General features: G+C 42.9%; 1 protein-coding gene across 2 annotated transcripts in view; it reads right to left on the bottom strand.

Moving 5' to 3' along the window:
• Positions 1–27236, bottom strand: part of pard3ba (par-3 family cell polarity regulator beta a) — a 177668-nt gene that overhangs the window by 42366 nt on the left and 108066 nt on the right. For both annotated transcript variants that reach the window (XM_084347125.1, XM_084347126.1), the window contains exons 20-21: positions 8436–8546; positions 6888–7178 (exon numbers count right to left, since the gene is read on the bottom strand). In XM_084347125.1, coding sequence (XP_084203251.1) covers positions 6888–7178; positions 8436–8546 — 402 coding nt within the window. The remainder of the gene's footprint in view (positions 1–6887; positions 7179–8435; positions 8547–27236) is intronic.

The following is a 27236-nucleotide window of genomic DNA, read 5'->3' as shown; positions in this document are numbered from 1 at the left end:
AATTTGGTTTGCAACCAGATAACTGAGTCACATATTAGTTATGTTTTTTATGTGTTTCTCATAAAATTCAGACATTTAAAGGGCTTGGAACCATTGCCTCACTGATCATAGTGCCCCCCAGCATCTGTACAACAGACACAATACTCACCACATATCTGTTTTCTGTTACGAGGCAAGACATAAAAACAAACTTGATTAACTCACAATCTAACTCTAGCTTCCAGTTACTGTTTTCTTTGTGAAAGTGACCATACACAAAAGAAAAACTGGAAGCTGCTCAAATGCAAAAGGAAACATTATAATTGCTCAGAGCACCGAGAGAAAAAAAGTCGCTTTAAGGAAACAGAAGACAAAAATGACTTAATATGCAGTCTCCACTAATGATGTGTTGCTTTCAAGAGAACAACGTATCTTTTTCTCTTTGAGCTCTTCCTCAGGCAGGTGCTGCCTGACAACTAAACCCACAACAGAAAACAAGAGGGTGTATTTTCTGTTTGCATACACAATACAGAGGAAGCACATTTCTGCATCTGCCTTAATGGGAAGCCTCCTTATATAATGTCAGCTTTTGCACTTCTTTCATGCTGTTTGCTTCCCGCTTTTTTTCTTTCTTTTTTTTTTGTCTATAGGGGAATAAAAAAGTGTGTCGCACCAAAATGGCGGGGAGAAGAAGGAAACGGGGAGGAAACCAGCGCTGTTCAGGGCTTGTAAAGGGAAATGGCAAATCTACACCCAAAAGACCCTTGTAGCCTCTTTTTAAAACTGTTTCAACAATTAGTCGAGCCTGTCTGGCGTGATTTGAGAATTGGACTTTGTCACAGTGTCAGGTAAACTTAGAGGCGCATATTCTTCGTGCCACAGCTTGAACCGCGGTAGAAACGTGGGGGCACGCTCACTGATGTGTCATTTACTTGTCTTAGCTTACAAGCTCACCTTCATCTTCCTTTTCTTAGCACAATGGCGTGTTTTTACAACACACCTCTCTCGACTCTTTACATCTCTCTGCTTTGGCCTCTCTCGTTCTCTCACTCCTCTTTCATCTCGTCTCGCCGTTTCTTGCTCCAGCTACAAAGACTGCCTCCTGGCTAATAAAATTTGACAAGCATAACTAACCTTTTTTCTCCACAGGTCAGCCTCTAGCATAGCTCTAATCAAATGTGACGCCCATCACGGCACACACCTGCCATTGAAGGCGTAATGAAAATGTCCGACAGTAAATTAGGGAGACAGTGCCGGGAGTCCACTGTTGAAGGCCTTGACAGGAAGAGAGGGGAGGGGGGGCAGTAGCATGTCTCAGTTGGTAAAACTATGCAAACACACACGGATCATGCGTGGACGCTGAGGCATGCACACTTACTTTAAAAAACATTTGGATAAAGCTTGATTAGCATTAGGAATTCAAACACACAACATCCCTGGTGTATAATGAGCACATTTCTTCCTCAGCATTATTAAAACAGTGTGATCTGAAAGATGAAAGAAACAGATATGTTGTTCCCTTGGAAACAATAAAAATGTTGCATCCTACAGCTATCAAGAGCTGCTTCATAGGCACATAAAGTACTCTGAAACTGGAGAAGGGAAAAGTAGGCTTATTTGCACTTCAACTTTATATATAGACAGTATATATATACACACACACACACAAAGACACACAGTATGTAAGCTAACGCCTAGGATTTTTGTGTAGTGCTATAAAACTCACCGGACCACACACACAGCATTGTTGCTAGGTTACACTGGGCTTCCTCGCAGAAATATTACACGTGTGTGGCTGCGTGTGTCTATTTCTGACCGTGTGTGTATATCTGTGCATGTCTGTGTGAATGAAAGGCGCGGGGGTTCCGACCTCACGGCTAGCTGCGCCTGTTTTAACAGATGCAACGACTTTGTGAATGAGCGCTCCCGTCCAAGCCGCAGGTAGTGAATGGAAACGGCCACAGCGAGGGAGCATGTGTGACTGTGGATGGGTGCGACTATGGAATACATATGAGGTCATCCGACAAGGCCTCCTCTGGTATTTAAAGGTATAATATGTAACATTTCTGCATTAAAATGTCCAAAAATGACTAGACCGTTGCTTGATTGGCGATGGTCACGTTTACCTATGAAGAACATCAGCTTCACTACATCATCAAACTACGTGCTTTGTGTTTATTGTTTTAACTGAGAGCCTTCAAGCAGCAAAAATTTAATACTGTAATAACAAATACAACTTGGTTCTTATTTTCATGGTCTTAGGTCCATTTGATTTAATTATGATAAAATTGCACTAATCAAAGTAATTGCTGAGGTCTGGTAGCACGGCAAAGTCTCTATAAAGAGCAGTCAGACAAAAAAATGGGTTGTAAAGAAGCCAGCAGTTTAGCCAGGTTATCTCGACATCTTCATTTAGAAGTGAGAATGAAAATAAGGGCAGCTGAGAAGTCATTAAAAATCCCTTATTGCTCAGGAAAACTACAGCAAGCATGGTAAATCAAAGTTGTGCCAGGAAGTCTGTATGTAAACTGTGATGGATGTTAACAAAAGACACTTCTGGTAATCATTTTACTGGTAAACTGATATCAGTACACTGTCATCATTACTAATAGAAAGAATGTTAAAATCAATGAAAATAAGACCAGAGATGGAATAAACTACAACGAACATACCAGCATACTGTCACCAAGCAACAAACAGAATGATTTATATTATCTTGTTAGTGTTACTATATTAGTGTTACTATATCTTTCTTAAATTAAATGAAAGGTCCAGTATCAACAATGTGTTGTTCTCACAATTCTCATTCTCACTTTTTTTTTAATGTTATTTCAAATTGTTTGCATCTTCTTTTATTTAAAAGGCATACAATACAATAACAACACTCTCACTGACGTTTGGTTGGAGACCTAATTTGCCTGTCCAGCCACCGAAAAAAGAAACTGACAGCCTGAGTTCAACCAAAACTAGCTAGTTAGTCTGACCGGTGGTGAGATGCCACTGTTGGGAAGATTTCATTTATCTAATACACTCGTAGAGCAACACAGTACATAAAGCTGATGACAGAAACAAAGTTTGCAGATTTCACAAATATCCACAATGCAGATCAATAGCTAGCTGTCTGTCCAGAAGTTAGTGTGACATCACAGTGATTTGCTCTATAGTTTCACTTTAACATCTGGGCACTCTAGTTTTAACCAAACATTACTCAAACGGGCGTAAATAGTGCATTCATCAGGGTTTTCATCTGCGGATCAATATGCATTTAGTGCACTTGTGACTATTTACATCAGGGTGGCAAGTGTGTGATCCTACAGGCCCAAGGGTCTCACACACTGACCGTGTTGCAGCATTACAAATAGAGCATCCTCGGTTCAACCCCATTCGGGAACCTTTGTTGCATGTAGTCCCCCGTTTTTCTCCCTTTATTTCCTGTCACTATCACTATCTGTCACCATCTGTCAGATAAATGCCTGGAAAAAGAAAACAATGGCGCTCTGTTGCACAGGAAAATAAGCTATCTCAGGCTTTGGCTACACAGTCAGTACTTATTATGAGAATAAGTTCATTGTTGGATTTTGTCTTTTGATGGGATTTGTTGACAATAACAAAAAAAAAATAAAAAATTGAGCCTTATCCTTTAATAACTGCTAATAGGTTATGCCAATTAAAAGCTCAGTATGTTAGGTTAACGACAAAAATAATGAATGCACTGTTTTTGGCGGCCACTGTTAATGACTCGAGTTTCTAAAAAACCAACATGTGCAGTGTGACCGCCGTACAACAACATTATTAGACATTTATTTCTGTCTTCCTTCGTCCCCGGAGACTCCCTCACATGCAGAGTTAACAAGCCAAAGAGGGCTCCTCATCCATCATGCTAATGCTAAAGACTATCTAATATACATTATGAGCAAAACAGGGGTAGGGAGAATGGACAAGTGACACACCGAGAGAGTTAGAGAGGCAGAGACAGAGAGAAAGTGAGGGAGAAAGGGAGAAAACAGGCTGGTAATGAAGTACCCACCACTAGTGGATGAGAGCTAAAGTGGTCTAACAGATCTGTCAGGCTGCTAGACTGTGGCTAATTATCCCTCCTCCTCTTTTGTCTGAATTTTCTCCTCTGTCACTTCTTCCCTCTCGAATTTACTCTGCCTATCTAACACATTTTCTCTCCCTCCGTTTTGGCTCCCTCCTTCTTCCATCTTTCTCTACACTCGTTTCCTGCTTTCTCTCTTCTCTCTGTCCCCCCCCCCACGTCTGTCACTCCTTTCCATTCCCATCTGTCTCCTTTTCCATGTCCAACCACTCCCTCCCTCTCTCTCTCTCTGTATCCTCTCTTTCTCTGGATGAGATTGGGTGTCTGGGGCTTAGTTTTTTGATTTGCAAGTCAATAGTAATTTCTGTCAGACAGTTTAAGTTGAGGGAAGTTTTAATGTGCCCTGTATTATTTCACACGGGAAATGATACATTTGCATTAGAATCCTCTCTAGATTTTCTGCTTTTTCTCTCTCACATACAAAACCGGCTGAAAGTTAAACTCAAAAACGTCAGCAGTAATGATATATAATGTCGAAGGAATGACAGCATTGATAAGCATTGTACTTCTGCAAGCAGTAACCCTTCTCTTACTCTCTGATATTAAGTTTTACTCATGTTAAGTATATTTTGTTATTATATTACTTTAAAGGGACAGGTCACCTCAGAAACTTCCAAAAGTTTTTGAAAAACTCAACAGCAATGTCTCTTTCAGGTAATCTTGACCTAGCGCAGGAGGAAGAGCATCAACTCAGGGATAAGAGGCTAGCTAACTGAGCTAGCTAACACTACAGCTAAGCCAAGGAGGACGGCATTAATGTTTACATCCCGTTCCGCCACGAGCATGAGCATCTTGTCCATGAGTAGATGCACTCTGCCATCTAGTTTCATCATATTCGAGACAAGGCAGAAATCTAATGCCAAAACAGTCTAGATGCATAAATAGCACGCCTTTTAAAAATACGTATTTTTGATTTTGAAATCCATCTTTGCACATAACTGCAGGTCATACAGTACATTAAGAAAGATAATCTGTTTATGACATGTATAACAAACAATATGAATGAATATGAAACTTATGCCAGCTCTTCCAGGGTGTTCACATCCACACTAAGTCAACAGTGCAGGACTGTGCAGCAAGACAATGATGTGCTACATACTGAGGAGGTTTTTGTGGCCAAGGCCATCACCTGACCCCTGTCCAATGCTGATGGAAAGTCAGGTGAAGTTTTATAGTCCACGAAATATTTCTGGAGTTGCACAGCAAAACAACGCTGCAGCATTCTCCTAAAAAACTGAAGTTGATGGAGATTTGTTTAAATAAATAAAAAATCTGAAAAATACATAAAATGGCTCCATACAGCTTGTCCAGGGTGATGCAACTATTCCTTGGAGGCCTTGAGCTCCCAAATTGATTTGAAAAGACGAGATCTATACGCTCGATGCACAGTCAAGCTTGTGCACCCACTTTAGACTGAGTGTGTGCTAACACTCTTAGCTTAGCAGCTAGAGTAAAGATTTCCATTTTAAAAAGGGTATAAATAACTTTTTTTTCAAATCAATGGGATCTCGGGGCTGCCGGAGACTTTTAACACGCTTGAAAAACTTTATGGGGCCTTTTTATTTTCAGTTATCCACATTTAGGAGAATGCTGCAACACTGTTTTGCTGTGAAGCTCCAGAAATAATACCTACATTTCCATCAGAATGGGGCGAGTAGATGATGACGGACTTTCAGTTTTGAGTGAACTTCCCTCTAAATTAAAGCTGACACTAGCACTTCCTACCCTCATAGTCTTTCTTTCATTTTAAAACTAATGTGTACAGAGCAAACAGCTAAAATATGTCACTGCACCGGCTCCTTTAAACTTCACTGTGTAGCATTCACATGTTTTATTCATCACATGGAATCCATGGACACCCCAGATCGTGTCGAGTATTTTCCAGCCAAATTTATTTCGCGTTTATATCCGTATCAGGAACAAGGCCACCGATGGTTGCATCTGCTTAGAGCACCTTATAGTGCCAAAGTGTGAACAGACAAGGATACAGCTGGTGGCCTGAAGAGTATTGTGTCTTGAAATTTAAACAGCATTAAACAGGAGAGAGCGCTGAGCAGAGGAAACCTTGCACTTGATGGGATGTGTTCTGCTGCACCTGGACCCTGGATATATTTGTGAATGTGGGAAAGAGAATGAGATGCAGGAGGAGAGGATGTAGAACATTAGGCTCTGCAAATAGTTAATCCCATAGTTGGAGTGGGACTCGTAACTGAGCTCTCTTCTTAAAAGGAAGAAAAAACATGAAAACAGTATTTCTCCATATTTTACGCTTGGTGCTAAAAGTGACCCCAGACAAAATTTTTCTGCATATCACTACCCAGCTATGAATAGTATTAAAAAATATAATTATAAAATTGCGATTATCATTGTGTTTTGAGAGATTTTAAAGATTTACAAAGGTCAAAATGATCGCAAACACAACAGAAGAGTTTACATAAATCATTCATGACATTACTGTATAAGTGTGTGTGTGGGGGTGTGTGTGTGTGTGTGTGTGCATATACGAGTGTGTAACTACAGTGTAAGCATGCACTCATGTTTTATGCATTTTTCCGGGCTTGGCAGACCATGAATGTAGATGTGTGCAAATACTCCCTCACTCATGCTGGTCAAGCCACGGCCCGTGACCTTGTGCGTACACACACACAAAGTTGTGTGTACCTGAACAGAACTTCATATGCAAATGCTGCACATGCATTTAAAAATCCAACGCATATGCATGACAATACAATACAAAATCAAGAGAGAACCAGCAGAAGTTGAGGCCTCAAGTATAAAAGCGATGAAACCCCTCCCTCGCCCCTCTCACCTGTCAGCCTGTGTCTGATGCTGGTTCTGTAGAGCAGGCGGGGGTCTGGACTTGTTGACCTTGGCATAGAGCCCATCCAGCTCATCGGGGTAGGTCTGAGGCTGGTTGGACCCTGCTGCGGGGGCTGCAGGGGAGGGCGTGCGACTGACAAACGTCTGGGGTGAAGGTGGTTGGCGGAAGTTGTTGATGCGGGCGTAGTTGGGGTCGTTGTCGTCGTCTTCCACGTCGGGGAGGGAGGCTTGGTCGGGGGTGGCATGGCCAGAGTTGATTTCGGCGTAACGCGGATCGTAGCTGTCACACGGGAGAGGAGGAGGTGGTTACACATGGAGACATTACAAATACAGGGGTCACCCCATTCCAACTCCCCTAGGTCCTCCCAGTTCATGTCATAGATATACTTGAAAAAATCATGTAAACATTTCTACAAAATTCATGGGACCTTGCAAAATCCTACAATTGTCCTCCAAATGCTTTTTCAGTCATGAATTGTATCCTAAGCTTCAGCAATTGCTCATTTTTCACTGGATTGCATTGAAATTTGTCCTGAACATCTGTTAAACTCTGTAGATAATTTGCAACATGTACTCATTTCAGTGCTGTTGCAGAATGTTTCAAGTAACTGAATTAATAACATTGAAACATTTTGTTCCCAAACAAAAAGAATAATTCATTTCCAAAATGAATATTCGCCAGCAAATTATGATTTTGTCTTATATTAGTATAGTTTTATGACGTCTAGATATTTGGTCCTGCATATAAAACGAGTGCCACAGATCTATATTAATATAAGCTAAAAACTGCTTTTTTGCACCTTTCGATGGATGAATTTCAGTGAATTGAGATTTGTCGAACAAGTTTAAGTGGAAAACATGGTTTGAATCGACCACTTAAAACTATTTTGGATGGATTATTGCAAAATGGATTGCCATAACTCTTTCACTTTAACTTATCATTCTGAAGAATAACTGTGGAAACAATGCAACAGAAAAAGAACATCGCTAATGGAGGAGGCAAGGAAGGCAAGGAGGGAACAGTAGCTAGACTGTTAGCGGTAGCCACGTTGCCAACACTGCCTTTGCAACAGCGGTGCCAACAGTGACACTACAGCGAAACGCTCCGGGGGGTGAAAGTTGTCTATTTCAGCTTTAAAGAATGCAATCATAATGCATTTCATAATGAAAGCAGTTTAATGTGATAGTGGGATAATCTAGTGCTGCCGAGGATGGAAAAGCCTCGGAGAAGTCACAAGACACGTGCATCCTTCACTCATGGGTCTGGCAGTAAGATAGAGAGCTCTGCTACACGTTCAACTGAGCAGTTGTTTTGGAGGACGAGGTGGGTGCTTACTGATGCATCTGGATGATTCACAATTTAAGTAAGCTGTCAATTAAAGCACTTTGCTACACTGACAAAATGCTCTTGTAATGATTGTAGGAACTTTCTGGCTCCTTCAGCACTTCCCTGTGCTGTAAATCCCTCTCTTTTGACACTCTAAACTGCGAAAAAACCAGCACAAAGACACGTATTCTGCCCACGTCTGATTCATACCCGTCTCTGTTGTCAGGGATCCTGTCCAGCTCCTCTTCACTTAAGGCCTCCAGTTTGCTTTTGGAGGCTTTGGCAGCCTCTTTGCTCTTGTCATCTTTCTTTTTACCAAACCTGGCAACACAAAAAGGGACACAGATGCAACAAGGTGAGATTCAAAACACACTAGAGCTCGCTTATTTAAAACAATAAAAAAAAAGATTAGTTAAAGGATCCTGTGAAGTGGCACTGCAGTTGTTAACAACCACCATTGCCAATGAATGAACTCTATCTGACTTGACTCAGGGAAAAATTGTTTACAGATGAGGTAAAGTATTAAACTTTTATGTTATATTTAATCACATTTCCCTGGAAGTTGTAATAACAGGTTACCAAATGAAACACGCCGTTACCTTGAGTAAAATTTCAAATTTCTCAACACAATAAAATACAGGGCAAAGGTCTAGGTTTTTTTTTTTTTTAGACATTTTAATGCAGAAATGTTATATATTATATCTTTGACTGACCCGAAGGAATCTGTGATAAGTTATCTCTGCAACTTCCTGTTTATCTTTATAAAGGTAGATAATACTGCATGCAGCCAAATACACTTTTATTTTGAAGGTAAGGATTAATAGGATCTTTTTGGAGACTTTTATGATGAAACAATAAAGTTCACTCAGGCAATAATACTTGCACGAGTCGATAAAAGAGGCTCTTTAACTCCACACAACATGCAAATGCAACACACACACTCCACCTTGCGTCACATTTCTAAATGTTGATGCACACACATGCACACTCTCCCAAAGCTAGACAAACTCATTCCTACTCCTGTGCGTTCATTAGCAGCTTTGGCTGGAAAAAGACTGCTTAATGATAGATATGGTTATAATGTCACAGCAGGCACTGGCAATCCACGGTGTGAGTTTTTCATCTGTGTGCGTGTGTGTGTGTGTGTGTGTAGGCACATGAAAAAGGGTTACAGTCGTCACGCAGCATATGGAGCATGAATATTTCAACATTTCGTCCAATAAAATAGCTGTTACTCCACACTGTGTGATGTTTTTCTTATCAACTTTGCCATTACGACCATCATGATCATTATCATTCTGGAGCGCTCGTTCCCTCGCTTTACGGGCACAATATACTTGTCACCTCTGTACCAGTTGTAATGAAGCTCTACTTCACACTTTCGAGGAACTAACCAAGCCTTTCCCCCCGTAAATATTTCATATTCTTCCATCTCTTCTACACATCATCTTTCTCACCATGCCCACCACCCTCTCTCTCTCTCTCTCGCCTCCTCCGTCTCACCCGCCAACCTGCATTCTCTTTTTCCTCTCGCCCTCTCCGCTCCTCCGAGCTCCTGCTGAGCCAATCTAATGTCTGTGTTTATCTCATTAACGCCGAGGCACTTCTCATTACTGCTACAGGCGGATACGTGGCCTGAATGGTAACCCGCTGGCCTGGCCAAGAGAGGCACGCTGCATCAGAGCCGTTGGTGAAACCTGGACAGGGATGCCACGGTGGCCTGGCACCTCCCTGCGAAGCAATTAGTGTTGTTTTTTAGCTAATCTACCCACTTCACTTACACCTGTGTGTGTTAACTATGCCAACAGTACGGCAGAATTTCACATGGCTTGTGTTTTGCTGTGAAGAAGGCACAGAAAGGTGACCAATAAAGTCATCTTTTTATACAGTTACTTTATGTTTGTTTCTCTGGCCCCATGGAAGCAGACTACATACTGAGGAACAGTTATGTTCCACCCACACAAACTGTTTATTTCACCTAATATCAGCTGATTACACCTTCTCTCATGTATAGACTGTGCTTTGAGTGACATCTCTGTCATGTTCCTGTTAGTTCTGTTGCACCTGTTAGGGTGACCCAACATCTGTATGACATTCGACAGAACACCCACAGGAGCACATTCGGGCTATACCTTAATTACTTCCTTTAATCTGTGTGATGCTTCCCGGTTGTCCTACAGGTGTCATTTAATGTGTGTTAAACGAAGCTGCAGGTGTGCATTGCACTTGATATGTATGTGGACCTGACATCATTTTCAATTCTAATTTGTTGGTATAGCCAATCCCCCAAAGGCCCTGCACACACCGCCGGAGTTTTTAGTTATCTCAGCTGATTACACAATTGCAGCATTGGCTTTAGCACCAATGATATAAAGGAGTAAGACATGGAATTAGTATTGCTTTTCCATTAAGTTAGAGTAGAAAAAAAGATCCCTCCAGTTTGTATACCCGATTTCCCTGCTCTCCCATAGTAGACCTAACCTAGGAACCAGATGAGTGTGTCTGGCCCTCTCTTGTTCAAACGAATTGGCTCGTGTCGGGCCTAAAATTGGGCAGGTTTGACACATTGACTTTGTATACCCCATATATATACAAGTCAATGGTTTGATACAACGGTTTGTTAGCGATTGGGGTTTGAGTATCAGAATTAGGGTTCTGTTGTATTGAAGGAGGTCCACAAAAATCTGTTATAAACAAATTTTATGTGAGAAAAAGGCAAACCCAGTTGGTGAATATTCATTCATATTAGATCTACAAGGCCTAATTAAAAAGTTTGTTTTTTCACTTTCCTAAGACAAGGGAGTACTTTGAACTGCCTGTAGCTAGCTTGCTACTGTTGATTTGAAGAAACTATAACCACGCTAACAAAAAACAAAGCAGCAGGCTGCAATTCATGCTGCTCTTGGGATTAATGTTAGTAGTAGCTAGCCAGCTTCCCTTAACTATGATTCAGTGGGAGCGAACAAGCTGACATTTCATCTGTGTATTGCATGTTCAGTCGTCACGTTCACTAGCTCTGACTACGTCACTTGTTTCGTTGCTCTGAATGATTGTAGGTTTATCCAGAGGCCTTTTGGTCTACGGCCATTTATAATGCCCCTTGGAAATTGAAAACGAAAGTGGAGGTTCCAGAATGATTTGCATTTGTGAATTGGTCTGCAGGATTACACAAAAACTACGGAAAAAATCCCCACGAAACTTGGATGGTGGAACCAAGAACAGACCCCATTAAATTTAGGTGCGGATCCACATTATGACATTTTCATTACTTTCTCAGGGAATAATGTAAAAAAAAAAAAAAATCTGGTGCATTTAGGTAGCTGGCATCTATTAGACAATATGGGACTGATGGGCCTTGGCAGAGGTATGCACTCTACTGACTGCCATTCTAGTTATTTTTATTAGTACAAGGAGTCTGGTGCTCTTACATAACTCCAGCACAGCTCCATTAATCTTTTACCTGAGCTGGAATAAGTGAAAAAAAGAACTCTCAGACTTGACATAGCTCCTCTATACTACAGAAGACATTATCACAGGCTGAGCAACACTAACTATTACTTGTAAACAGATTTTGATGTGTAAAATCAGTGCAGTGCCCCTTTAAGCAATAGTGGAATCCATTAGTTTCATCCTGATCCTGGTCTAAATCTGTCATCTGCAACATTCCTGTTTTATCTTTATTTTTCCTTCAGGTGATGTCACTGGTACTAAGCCCCTGATGCCGTAATGTCTTTTCACCTCACTTTCCGAGAGATCACTTGCCACAGAAACAGTGTGGGCGCTGCCGCAGCGTCTTTTTTCTGCAGATTTGTTTTTTTCTTGGAACTATTTTGATTTCTTATGTACTCCCACATTATGCTGGAGCCAAAAGCAGACTACCAATTACCTCAGCGATAAACCATATAGAATCCAGTATTGTACGAAAAGGAATATCAGAGCTGTTAATCTTAGTATGCATCAATAGACATATAATTATATTACACATAAATATACGATTATCCAAAATCCCAGGTTTATCTGCCTGAGCTGCCTGGCAGATAAGCCCCGCCATCACACTCACACTCACACACCCAGACACACACACACACACACACCCAGAGTGCCTTAATCAACATTCTGAGGGGGCAGAGGTCCACAGTTGGACCCATCATTATATCTGCATTAATTAGGAAAGCCTCTTTTTCTCACTGCATTGTCTGAGAGGAGATGGAAGGAAAAGGAAGCGGGGGGAGACGCAGAATGGGAGTGGGAATCCCAATTAGAGACATGTACCTGCCATGAGGGAGGTGGACTGTTATCCCCCCTCTCCCATTATCTTATCCCTTCTTCATCGCCAAAAGTCCCATCTTTTCCCACTGCGGTGAGCAGCCTGTTTGTTAACGACGTCTCATCGCTTTCCTTTGTCTGCCTACTTTTTTTTTTATTACCCATTCTCTGTTCTTTGTTTCGTTTATTAATTCCGTCTCTTCTTAGGACAGTTTCTGCTCCGTCACTCTTTCAAAATCTGACAGTTAATTTCCTGTCGAACGCCACGCGGCTGCTGGATGAAAAATAAAACGACTATACTGAGCTATACTGTACGCGCAAACAGAGGTAAGTACATGCACAAACACACACACCGGGACAAAAACAACTCTATAAACCGAAGAAACTCAGACGCACAAAGAGTAATCTAGAAACCAATATATTTCAGGTGAGCAGCCACACACACACTCAAGTAGACAGCAGTATACATCAACACCGGCGACGCACACACAGCAACTCCGTGGGGAACTGCAAACAGTCTCATGGAATAGGACATCTCATTAACTTAGCATTATCTACCTACACAACCACTCCATCAAACTCTCATTAGGGGGAAGTAGGGGGTCCGGGTGAGTTGGACTGCTATGGTGTCCCATTTAACACACTCCCCACTGTCACAGGAGCTACTGGGAACCATTATTAGTGTGTCGCTGTCATCATTAACCCTACACTCCCGCCGCCGCCTTGGCGTCACCTGTGCAGGCCTGGGATCCTGAGAGGAGAGGAGACGACATTGGACCACTGAAGTCTTGGTATAAGAGTTCTTGCGAATATATTTGTCACTATGCATGAAGTATATCAGTGATACGGTTTCCTTAAATGTGTTCATCTACTTCTTTGAGAGCCTATGGCCTCCCATTCTCTTCTTCTTCTCCTTTCCGTTTGCCTGAATCTCCTGTGAGCCATCACAGACGATGACTATTGCGCTTTTGCAAAATCAACACACTGATTTGGACAAACTCAGCCAGCCAGTCGCTCCGGAAACTTCACTTCGGCTGCTTAAAAACTGGACTGACTATAATTACTCCAGCTACTGTCATTCTCATTACTGTAGGGGAGGGGGACAGGGGGAAGGCGTGCATGCGCTCGGTTAGCCGTGCTCTAATGAGGCTCTATATGTAACATGGAGATCACAGCTAGCCAGTGTGGTGATGTCACCAACCTGACCTGTGCAATTAGCCCTCGGGGGAGGGAGGGGAGAGGGCCGGGGGCGGTAAAAGAGCTCGCTCTATTGGACAAACTTCACTATTAGGCGTTATTTTCTGAACAAAGTGCGTCACAGTTCTCAACACGTCATCTCTCAGAGTTACAGCGGCGTTCTCTCCAGAAATCTTCCCAGAAATCATTTCTTCGCCTCCGTCTCTCGGCATTAGGGGTGCTTTGTTTTCTGCAATTGTGACAACAACTCTGACGGTGTGTGGTGTGAGTTGAGTGAGTGTAGTCTTAATAAGCTTTCCTATTTGGTGCAGTAGGGAGTCAGTGGGTGGCTGGTTATCGCCAGGCATAACGAGGGATGTGAGAATGCTGTCTGGCACTGAGGATGTATTTGTGTGTGTGTGTGTGTGTGTGTGTGTGTGTGTGTGGATGTTTTCAGGACGAGGACAAGGATTTAATTGACGTGTGTGTACGTGTACATTATGTGTGTGAGCTCACACTCTCGCAGACTTGATGAAACTCGCGAACACCTTGCCATACAGTGTTTGAGATGAGGCGTATGCACACACGCACGCACACACACACAGACACACACACACACACACACACATAGAGATAAAGCTCTACACAAACTGAAAGACACAACGGCACAGCAGCATGAAGGGCTCATATCAGGTTTAGCATCCTGTCTACTTTGAAAAGAGAAACGAAGCAAGGAAGACGGCAAACTAATAAGAGGATGTGGAAATGAAGGAAGGATTTGTATAACAAAGTGCTTTAAAAAAGAAAACAGATAATGAAAAAGCACGAGGAATCGAAAGACACATTTCTTTTCTACATTTCTTTTGGAATGCCGGTTGCGTTACCTTGCAAGGTAGCTGGATTTGTAACAGTAGTTGAACCGATAAGCGTTCTATGAGGAACCACTGGCAGCTAGAGACGGAAGCTACAAGTGTGGTTTCGGTTTGATGACCAGCGAGAGAAGCGACTGTCCACTTGAACGAGACATTAGCGTAGATGCTCCATAGCATCAGTTATATCGGAACTGGGGAAAAAGATGATTTCGTTCTCCCATCAGCTGGCTTCGGCAAGAATCTGATTTACCTTACGGGTTCCGCCGATGCTCTCCTGATGTTGATTTGATTAGTCTAAGTTAGCCCATGATAGACAGTGATGGTTCATCCGATCGCCTGCCAAGTATCCTTTTGAATGTGCCAGCCCTTTTCCAAACAGTTTGGCTCCTTTCCTGATGGTTCTGTTTAACAAACCATCTGGCATATCAGTGTGCATCCGAAGAAAATGAATGCTACCTCTCTGCAAGAAGCAATATGTGAAGCAAAGTCAGCGGCAGACTTTGAGCAAACGACGACAACAATGGCAGGAAGTTTTGAAGGGAAACGCAACTTTTTCCGCCATGATCAAAATCAGAAGTTCTTCAAATATACTGGTGTTAAGCAGGGATGATTCAGCCCTGATCTGCTGCCTAGTTACTTTACTTCAATCTTCCAAGAACACAGGCTAGTATATGAAAAGATAAAGTTTAAAATCTCCTATTTTTGAAACATTGCGAAGGTGATAAAACCAGGATTTGACAAGCCTCACGGCATGGTGCTCAAAACTTAAGTTACTAGAGAACACAGAGATTTCTTGCCCGGCCTGATTTGTTCTACGGAAGACGAAGGCGGCAAATAGCTCAGAGCAAGTGAGAAAACTGGCCAAATATCCTGTTTGCCTTGGAGAATGAATGAGAGTGAGATAGAGAGCTAAAAAGAAGGAGAGTGGGTGAAAGAGGAAAAAAAAAAAACAAGAGAAAGGAGAAAGAATGAGTAAGTAAGAAGAAAAGAATTAAATGAGCCAGCCAGAAAAAGTAAGAGCTGGCTAAATAGCCTATCTGCCTTAGGAGAATAAAGGAGAGACACTCAGAATAAGAAACAGCCGGAGAAGAAAGAGAGAAAGGGGGGAAAAAGTGAGAGAAAAGAAGAGAGATGGATGGGTGAGCCAAAGCTCCCGTGAAAGTGCAGCTCGGCTGGGGAGGAATAAGGAGCTTAGGAATATATAGAAGCAATGCTGCAGCGTTCAGAGGCACAGGGAGAACAGTTAATCAGCCAAGCAGAAATGTTATCGCAGTAATTAGATTGCTCTGTATGTATTTGGAGAGGGGCGCGCATATCCCGGTGGAGTTTGCAAGTAAAGAGAGAAAAGAGGGAGACAGATAGAGGGAGGGCGGAAGGGAAACAAACGGAGGAGAAGACCGAGAGAGAAACGGGAGACACGGAGAGAGAGATTAACGCCGGAGAGAGTTGTGATGTAACGCGGCGCCTCCTTCTCCTGTTCTGGCAACGCGGCGCTGCTTCACGGTGAGACAAGTCGGAAAATATTCCAGGCTTGAAATAGACAGAATAACATTCGCGGCAAAAAATAGACAACAAGCGCTCTTTAAAATTGGTGTGGTTTCCTGGTGGAACTGAGGATCGGGCTACAAGTGGTGGACTGTCACCCAACAACAAGGTCAAGCCAGGCCACTGATATCCCCGCTGTGATCGACGGCGCCGCCAGCCAATCCCCGGCCCCTTTGCAGGAATCCCCGCCTCTGTTCGATAATGAAAACAGCCAGCAGGTCCTGAGTTTTCCCCACTGGGCATAATTAAATCTATTTATCTGACTTCCTCTCCATATGCCCTGCGCCGCGTACCGGCAATTTGGCCCAAATCGGCTTCCATTAATGGCTGATATTAGCAGTGATAGGGCTGGAAAAAAGAAGGAGCGAGCGTGAGAGATAAAAGTGCCGCTGAGGAAGATCCACCCGATGCTAATCAGAGTTAAAACAGCTTCACTTAGAGCATATTAATAATGTAGGGAGGACGATGCGGGCGGACGATTCATCTGTTGGTTCTTATTTTGATATGTAATTCTTGAGACTACATTAAGTCAGTTCCACAGAAAAAAGGATAGAAGGAGACAGCAAAAGATACGCAGTCAACAAATGTTATTACTAGCATTTGCAAACCAATTCCAGAAGACGAAGTGACTTCTGCATGAGAAAAATGTGCTTGTTGTCTGTCTAATGAACAACCTCGCCGCAAAAAACGTAATGGTCGAATTGGGAAGAATCAGTTTAATTTCCTTTTTAAATGACTCTAATTTAACACCTGGAGGAGGCAAGATGGAGGCAGACAGACAGGTATGAATGCACAGCAGGTTGTTCTCAGGGGAACGGAGAGCGGATATGGAAAGCTTTTCTTAATCAACGCCCGGCCAGTCCCCCGAGTACTGATGCTTCAGTCAGACAAAAGAGAGCGACAGAGGGAAGGGAGGAAAAGGGGAGGGGAGGAGGAAAGAAGGGACTACGGGAGGATACAGGAATAGGAAGGAAATAAGAAGAAGAGACAAAGAGAAGGAGGAAGGAAGAAGGGCAAGGAAGGGAGGAGGATGAGGAGGAAGAAAGAGGAGATTGTGGGGCTGCATGACAGACAGCAGGGAAGTTAAGGGGGGTAATGGAAGAAGATGAAAGGAAGAGGGGATGGAGGGAGGAAAGATTAAGATCAAGGGATGGAAGCAATAGGTACAGAAAAAAGAAAAAAAAGAGAAGGGGAAGACAAAAGAAACAAAGAGCCAGGAAAAAGGACAACAGGGAGTGACGGAAGGAAAACAGAGAGTGATGAAGGGAGGCAAGAAAAGTAAAGGAGGGGGAGAAATGTGGAAGGAGAGGTTTTTTCCCCGACAGTGGGAGTGCTGCGCCGTCCGGGGGCCGCCTGCTGAAATATGGGCTTCCCTTTAATTGTTTTGCATTCTGATACGGGGCATATTTTAGCAATTCCACAGAAAATCTGTCGCCGCCGGCAATCTGTCTTGTCTTTTCTCTTCCCTCTCCTCCCCACTTCTGTCGGGGAAACCATTAATATTAAACGAGACCACTGGGCTACACGCCTCAGTCTCACACCCTGCCATTGTGGAGGGTTGTTTGGATGTTGTGTCTTTGTGTGTGTACGTGTGTGTGTGTATTAAGTATGTGACTCCTCCACCCTCTGTCCTGCATGTTAACAGATTTAAAGTCATTTTGGAAGAAGTATGCAGCTCTCTAATCATGTAAAAGTTTTAATAACACACTATGAAAATACTTTACATTACAAGTAAAAGTTGTGAATTCAAAAACTTACTTAAAAGTAAAAGTAAAAGAATGTTAGTATTATTTAAAGCGGATTAAAACGTGCAAAATTTTCTTCTGAGATGTAGTGTACAGCTGCATAAACTGATATTCTCAAAGTACAAGTACTTAAATTATTTTACTTAACAGTATCTTTGAGAGGGTAACTTTGAGTGATACATAAACTGATATTTAAAGAATTGGCCGAGAAGTCGATATTGGATTTTTTTCCTTAGAGTACTCCCTCATAGGGGTATCAGCATCAGCCCCTAAAACCCAGCATCAGTCAGACTCTAAACAAAAACAAAACTATCTGTATGGCACTAATGAAAAGCTATCCTTGCTCAAAGTGTACAGCTGTAATTAGCATTATGTGTCTCTACGCTTTAACACTCAGTGCATTTTAATGCATGGTTGACAATTTGGATGCTGTGAGATTAGAGGCTTTAATGCGAGTGAAAAAATAATGTTTTTGATACCCTGAACCGCCATAGTGTTTACTGCCGAAAACTATCTGTGATTGCTTCTTTAAAATTCTTAACATTTTCTAGGCTGGAGGCTTGGGAGAAGTTTAGGTCACCATGGCTGCAGATGAGAGCCATTGGCAGACTGGGAAAGGTTAAACTCTTGGCTCCTCCGGCCCTCCACACATCCTCAGACAAGAAACAATTAACCTTCTCCGTCTGGAAAGCAGAGGTCACATACTGTGTGTGTTTTAGTGGGAGATGCAAGAGGGCGCAAGGAAAGACGCGAGTAGGGTTGCATTCTTGCATGTGGGCGACATTAGCAGGCCTTAAATGACACAGGAAGTTCATCCGTCACTCACGGCATGAAGATGACTGGATGGGACACAACTGCCATCGGAGGTGTAATCGCTTCCTGGCGCCCGGTGCTTTGAGTGTATGTGTGTGCGCGAGCACGTAAGATCAAATGCTAATTGGTCGTGACTGTTTCCTGTGGCCACATGAATACCTTTAATTGGCCGGTGAGTGATGTGCAGTCGGCTGCCGAAATGCCGCTGAGCTGTCTGGCCGTTACGAATGTGTCTGCACTTCAAACCGTCCGTCCCTCGGGGTCAATCCGAATGTCATAACTCGATAGGAATTGATGGATCGTGAAACTGATCAACACAAATGGCAGTCTCGGCTCACTGTCTCATTTGATAATTACCTTATGGGCAATAATTCAGTGTACAAATGTGGGTCTCGTGTTTCTTGGGTGGATGAGTCACAGACGTTACCGGTAGAAATAAAAATAAAGAGTTTCATGGCTTAATGAGATCAGTGCCATTTGAAAAAACTTACAAAACTCTGGAGAGCATTATAGAGTGATTCGCTTTCTGATGATTGCTCCGTACATAACAGTGTTTGTAAATCAGTACTGAACATTAAGCCGAATAAAAATTAATAATTACTAGATAGACTGGCTGACTTAAGAAGTTAGTGTATAACTTTAAAGTATAGACCCCGATATTCCACGGGAACTCAAGGAAAGGGAGGTAAACAAGCTGTTTAGAAGCCTATGAATAAAGCAATTAGTCCTTCAACTGCTCCGGTGGAGTTACTTCACGGTGTAACTGCAGCAGGAGGAGTGAGTCGGCATCCCTGCCTCACCCCTCCCCTCGCCGCTGAACACGGAGCTGCATATAAGAGAGAGCTCTAAGCCAAACGGTGTGGTTGAAGAAGAGGAAGTGAGGCAGGTGTCGCCATGGCATGAAAGACAAGGAACATAAAAGCCTTTCGTGTGAGAAGAGAGGGGGGATTTCAAGGCGAAGGCATGAGCAATGTAGAGAGTGAGAGCGACAGAATAGGGGAGGGAGGGAAGGGCGGAGGCCTGTTGTGACTGCCCCTTTATCAGCTGATATATATGCATGAGGATTTCCTCATCATCTCCACTGTCAATTCCCAGTCCCTCTGATATTTGACTGACAGCTCACATCAACACCAATAAACCCGCACATCATTTCAGGAAAGCTGCCCATCGCGCTGGATGGAGGGTAAAAACGGAGGGAAAAAAGTTAATTTGTTTTTCCGGCGGCTGCCGTCGGTGATAGCGCCCGTGTCTGTTTGCCTCCATGGCAAAGTTGCAAATTAGAATTGTGCCTCAATGGCGGGTACAGGGAGCGAAAGCTCATTTTCAACGACTAGAAAAATACTTGGCAGCTTTTTATATTTAGAATGGCGGGAGTCTTGCGGGGTGCAAATTGCGCACAAATCGGAATTATGACAAGAAAAAAGAAATAGCTGTCATTTTGAGACTTCTCTTCCTCTCTGAGGGGTGATTCGCTGTTTGCTGTTAACAGTATTTTTATTGTTGCGGTACATTTCGGGGGTTGAGGGGTTTGGTGGGAAAACAACATTAGGCACTGTGATGGAAGACAGGCTTGAGAGTCATAATGGCTTTAAAAGACAGGGACTGAGTTGAATTGAGAAAATGTGCATGGAACATATGCAGACACTGATTCACACTGACTCGATGTACATCAACCAGCCACAACATTAGGGGGTGTACTTGGTCTGTAACAGTGTTTAGGTGGGTGGTGTGTGTCAAGTGGCATCCATGTGAATGCCAGAACCCAAGAAGAATTGCATTGTAACAAGATGACGGCTGTTAATCACTTCATCTGTCAGTGGTTTTAATGTTGTGGCTGATCCGTGTACATGTAAACAAGTAACCAAGTCCAGGTTCCTTTAACTGAGGGTTAACACCAACAGCAGATGAGAGACAGCAGAGTGATATCAACCCTCAGCGGGATTTGCATGATTGCCGTCTCCACTTCAATCATTCCAACCTTTGGCCAACGTGAACACTTGCAGACTGCGAATACAGTTTGCGAGGCCATACATTCCCTGGGCACATGTATTTAAGGCAGCAGTGATTAGTGAGCCGCAGCGGTGTGTTCCATACATGTCAAGTGTTGCAAAGAAAGTGATTTGTGGTCGCATATATTATTTATGGAAAGATAAAGAGATGAATAGAGATGAAGAGAGAGCGCGATAATGCTTATCCGCGAGAGATGGCTCGGTCCCATGTGCAAAATGTATGGCCTTATGCATATTTTACAAAAGAGAATACTAACATTATTAAATACTCTCTTGGAGGCTCCACTCCATAGCAGTGCAGCTAATAGCCCTTAAATGCCAGATGAGATGGTGGATCAAAGAAATCCACCTGCAGTGCATTAACCAACGGTGGGATTAGGTAATGCACCTCCAATGTAGCCCTGTCACAGCTTAGAGTCACTGCTGAGACACCCACACAAACATGTCAGAGGGATTTTGGCATGCCTACCAACACTTTTGACAACCAGGGCCCATTCAAATAGTTGTGTACACCTATCCTTCCTTCCTTCATTTCCTTTACTTTCTGTTATTGCTGGTCTTGTGTGTTTATAGTCACCATCTATGACGCTGTTGGGGTCCGTTTTGGCACCTCATATTGACAACAAAAAGGTTTTCAGTGTTATAGCCAGCTAAAGCTTATACATTTGCTATTGTAAACGCCCATTACCATGTTAATCTTCTCCTGGGTTATTCTCTAACGCGCAGGAAATGATTTAATGGGTAGTTACTGTATCACAAGCAGTGGAGCGGACTGAGAAAAGTGCAATTATGACAGAAATGTCACAAAGACAAAATCTAAGCACTAGCAGGAGGTCTGCTGGACCTCACAGAGCTCATATTAGCACACTTAATTGCAGAAAATTGCGAACTTGTGTGAATTCAAGCGGGACTTGGGAGGTCATTTTGCCTGAAGTAGTCTCGTTATATCAATAGTACATTCAAGGAAATGGAGGGATGAATTGGGAAAGGAACAGCTAAGTATATATAGAGGGCTGAGTGGAGAGATGACAGCAGGAAGTTACGAAGGACAAAAACGAAACGGGGCGCAATTGAGGTCACGACGAGAGGAAATAAATACATTTGAGGACAGCCAGGAGAGAGGAGGCTCATCATGAAACTAAAAGAGGAAGGGAGCAAGGACTGATTGTAAGGGAATGAGGAGGCGGCGCGCACAATAACAGCCGTAATCCAACAGAAATCATCTTGCAGCAGGGCCCCTCCAGTTTGACAACAAGGCTTTGGTTCTGTAGAGTACAGCCCACCAGTGACTACCTTTCAACCCAGCACATCCTGCTGCTCTGCGATAGGATAAGAGCGGAACGGACGGCGCTAATTGGCTTGCTTCCCTGTCGGATTTCTTCAGCGCTGCAAACAGAGAAGTGGGGGAGAGGATATATCATGTTGTATGTGGATTTGTAAACAGCGGATCAAAACCCTCGGCTTTCATGTCCCTTAAATTGGCGGAGGGGTGTTGGTGTACTGTCACAGCGGGATGCCTGCTGATAGCCATGGCTAAACATTGATCCTGACTGACTGAGTGACTGACGGGACGCTGGGACAGACGGGATGTGTCAGTGCCCAGCAGGGCTGGCGGGGCAGTTGAGCAATGACGCACCCGGTGATTGGTGACACGCGCTAAAGCACACGGAGCCACACACAGAATAAACAACCCTAGAAGTGCACGCAGTCAAATGTCACCTGGGAGCAGCACTTGCTCGATGACACAAGCAGAGGATGTTAGTCACAAACTATATCCTTCAAACCCTGACCTCCCGATTAAGTCATGTTGGATCAAACCATAATATGTCTAATCCTTGCACAAAAACAAGTATGAGCTCAAGGATAAGCTGTGCACACTAGAATTAATGCCAAGATCAACTTCCCAAGGATGGGAAACTTGTAAAAATATCACCTTAAAGCACAAGGAACCTTTACTTTTTGAAAAAAACAATGTTGCTGGCAAAGCTTTTATAAAAATCAGAGTGTAATGTAAATATCCTTGTGTGATGAAGACATCTGAAACCCCTGACCAGGTTATCCTCTTTGTTCTACAGGAGTATGCGGATGTGGCAGCGGTACTGAGAGAAAACAGCAGAGCAGCCTGACTTCCAGTGTTAGTCTTTCTGCGGTCTGTCAGCGGCGCGGCCCCCGAGGCTACGTTCCGGGCAAAGATTTCACTCCTGTCTGCTGAATACAGACAAGACAGGCAGTCAACCTCTACTGAGTGAAGGTCTGAAGGGCACCGCCATTTGTCTTGGCTTATTTAGCAATCAGGGAGACGGGATGGGAACGGGGCTTTGAGAGCCTGGTGATGAAAAAGAGGAGATGCCACATCTGAGGCCATCACACTCCAGAGTGACAGGAACACGAGCAGAGTGAGAGAACAGCACAGCTAAGCTAACACTTGACTAATCATTCCCAAATGAAATATTCAACATCAACTCTTACACAATTGTTCACTTGCCGGCAGCTAAAATATTGAGAAAGTCACATCTACATTCACAATGAGCGCATTAGTATCCTAGTTTTGAGTTTTTGATATCTGTTTTTTGATTGTCTGCCTGCAGGTGAGTCTTGATCTCTCACAATCTATATCCTTATCATGGTATGAGACTATATTGTCAAAGATTTTGGATGTCATTATTTTCTGACATGGCATAAGTGAAACATCAAAGCTAAAAGACCCATCCGCTTCTTTCAAATCAGGTGCATGGAAAGTCTGGAGTGCGAGTGGTGGATCGGATGAGGACAGTGTGTGTTGTCCAACATTTGTATGCGAGTGGAAACATGTGGAACTTGCTAACGTACTATATATCAGACGGCATCCCCCAAGTGTGTCAAACAACGGAGCGAGGCATGAAATCCAACATCTTATCCGCACTGTTTTTAAGCAGCCTTTAGATGTAAAAGCAGACAAAGACATCACCAAAGCAATTAGCATTTGCATCACGTTTAGATTTGTTTTTTATCAGCCCTGTATCAAATTGTGACCTATGTTAGAGTGAGCGTTAACTGTCAACTGCTTAATGCACAAGCAAAGTGAGGCAGCTATTAGTTTCTGTGCTCCCACCTACAGAACAAGCTTCCTGAATACCACGGCTAAAAACATTAGCTTTCACTGTGGCTTTACAGTAAGTCTGTACAAATAATACTATCAGGTGCAGCACCTCTTCAGCACAGCAAGGTCTAATGGATAGTGGGGCTAGTTCTTTCAAACATGTCACATGGTCTTTATTACCAAATAGATGTTGTCAGATTGTTATGAAACCGTAGATGCAGCCCGTCCTCATAAGAAAAACAGCCACATAGGTCGACTGTGAAAGCAGCTTATACAACCCATTTTGAAAGGTGGCGACCTCTAGTGGCTGTAGTAATTACTACAGCAGTAAAGGAGGAAGTCAGGGAAAGTAGTATAAAGAGCAAGAAAGTCTGTATAGGGATGGTCGGGGATGGATGGTTGAGTAAAACACGTTTAGGACTTTTATATAGGAGACAGCTGTTCATGTCCATCTGTGAGTTATTCTGACCTTCTAATTTATTTAAGTTACGTCAGGTACACGACGTAGCTGCAGTTATGTACATACATAGGTGTGGTAAATGTGCAAACTTCCATCTTTTCTACACCCATTATAGGCTTCTTAAAATCACTTTGAGCGCTGTTGTTTAATGTGTCATCACAATAATAATATGAGCATTTTCCCACCAGACACATATCACAATGTGGCAAACGTATACAAAATTACATGTAAAAATGTTCCAGTTTATGTTCCATTTATGTTCAATGCAATGCACTGTAATCCACTACCACAATAACAAAATGTCATCATATCTTGGTACAGTTAATCTTGAACAATCCCTCAGCTCTACTTCAAGTCACATCTGAATTATGATTATGATTTCTAATTAATTTTGGTAATAAATTATACCCTGACTTGGCCAATGACGGATGGATAAGTGAAGCAAGTCTGACACCAACTGGACCATATGTGTGTGTCGGGTCATTTCACCATTTATAAACATACATCATCCATTAATTGAAACACAGCCAGCAGGTGTAATAATGTACAATACTGAAACAGTCGCCACAATGCTTTAATATCAGACTGGTTGCGCTGAGCTAAGGTATACTGTCTGCAGAGTTAGGAAATGATGGTCTTCATATAAAGAGGATCGCAAATGGATTTAGCGAAGAACAAATGTTCCCACAACAAATATGTGATCTCCAGAGGTCACCTTATACCCAGCTGTTCCCCACATGCTGCTGCCAAAACCAACTTGTTCTTCAAATACTGGCGCAGCTAAACTAAATATTTATGGCCGCTGAAAGGACAGGGCTGACTTCCAACATTTGTTGTGCTAGCTGCTGTTGCGCACACTTTCATTGCAGAGGTAAATTGAGGTCATATGTTTATAATTTGCCCTTTTCCTAATGCTGCCATTGGAGTAAAATAACATTTGAGAGCTGCAATTAGATTGAGCAGCGCAATACTCCAGCTAATTAAGTCATATTTCAAGTTCAATAACGATCAAGTCGGCTAGATAAAGGCCAGAGAGAGAAAGGCGAGTGTGTGGAGCAACAATCTGGAAGCTTTTTACAAGGCTCACTTCTATTGTTGAGTTAGAAAAGCACTCAGCATCTGTGCCTGGATGAACAGTGGGCTGGTTTTGAGTGTCTCTGACTATTGTTGCCAATTCAAAAGGTTTGCAATGAGAACGAGGAGAAGCTGTGTGTCTGTCTGTGGGTAATTATAAGCATGTGCCAACAATCACATTCATATCCAAAAGCTCACAGAGGCAAGCACGGAATAAAGAATAGATCACATTTTTCCAGGTCAGCACTGAGTTGTCAGAGTAGGAGGCTTTTTCATTTTAAGCTCCTCACAGCGCCGACATAAAAAGTCTCAAATTTTACCTGTGGGACTCATTTTTGACTGCCATCTAACATAATCACATGTGATGCGAAAACTTTAGATTTCCACATAGTCTAAGAAATGAACATGTGCATTTCATGAACAAACTCTGAAGACATTGTAGAGAGTCTCATCTACGTGGCCCTCTTTTCCCATTTCCATCACAGTTCAGTTTACAGTGAGGTAATTTTCCCTGGTTTCTTTACTATTCCCTGTGACAGTAGAGAAGCCATCTTTGGCTTTGGGAAACACTGATCACACTTGATTAACACTCGATTAATCAAGAAAATAATCGTTGGATTAATCGACAAAGAAAAACACTGATACAAATAATCACAAACATGCTGCACATCGGCCCCGATAATCTGCCAGGTTGATAATCAGTCTATCCCCAGGCAAGAGAGTATAAAAAGAGGGAAGAGAGAAGCAGAAATCCCACCTTCAACATATACACAGAGAAATGCAAGCTGTATGCTTGTGGAGTACAGATGCAGACATTTCTTTCCAAACATATAAACACAATCTGTCACACAGATAGCAGTGTCAGCTTCTACATATTTGCCTCTTTCGGCTGCAGAGAAACAGCAGAAGCTTGATGTGTGCAGTAAATGGAACTATATAGGATGCCACAGGGCTGAAAACAAGCACATTTTATTGGAGAAATCAACTAAACAACCACCTTTCTGATTGCTGTGTGGAACTCCGGTTCTCTGTGCATGTCCTTCATCTTGCCCTTCTCGTCCCTGCCCTACTCTCTCCACCGCCGGCCTAACCATGTGAACATCTCTTCCATTACTGCCCTTGACACTGTGGCCGATTGGATTCTTATCTGCCATCTGTAGGCCAACGCTCAGCCTGCGCTATCTCTCGCCACAGCCTAATTGAATCTCAAGTGTTGGAAGTGCAGTGATACACTGGCCACACCGTGTCACCGCCAATAGATAAGGATTGCTGTTGGAGGATTGGACCACCACAATCACGATGGGGACACGTTGATAAAGGGGTGACAAGCGGTTTGGGTTGGTACTGTGTCGGTGGGACTTTACTTGGATTGAGAGATAATGGATACCCTCCATTACCGAGAAGGTTGTGTTCATATCCAATAATCCTATATCCCATAATCCTGCTGTGCTGAGTGGGTAATTTGTTGAAACCTAACCAAGGAGAAAGTAGGGCAGGGTGCTGCTGTTTTCCATCGATTTCTACATAAAACCTACATTTTATTGTTTGCAGAAGGGATTTATCTCATGTTTAGTTTCATTCACTGCTACACTGCTTGTCTGGTTTTAAGTCTGATCTAAAACCACGTCAATCTGCAGAGATACCGAGATAATGAAAGTTAGATGACCAGTAGTACCAGTTCTCCTCTGGATATCAGTTCAGTTTGATCACAGTAATCACAGTTTTGTTGATGCTCCGGAGAGACCTTGGGGGTTTTGGAGTCATGATGAACCTCAAGCCTCATTACCTTCTCTGTTTTAGCTCACATTTGTCTTGTTAGGCAGGTGACCTTTTCAATTTAGAGAATCAAGGCAGTGGCGTGGCAGTCTTTGAAGCTGATTTGCCTAATTTATCCTCGACTAATCAATCACAAAGAGACACCTTGATGCAAGAAAGTTTGAAGGAAAGGAAATCCACAAACATCATAATGGTG

Source organism: Pagrus pagrus, assembly GCF_965226575.1.
Source record: "Pagrus pagrus genome assembly, chromosome: 24".
Classification (NCBI taxonomy): Eukaryota; Metazoa; Chordata; class Actinopteri; order Spariformes; family Sparidae; genus Pagrus; species Pagrus pagrus.
The sequence above is the reverse complement of the archived record's forward strand: the minus strand, read 5'-3'. Positions and strand labels throughout refer to the sequence as shown.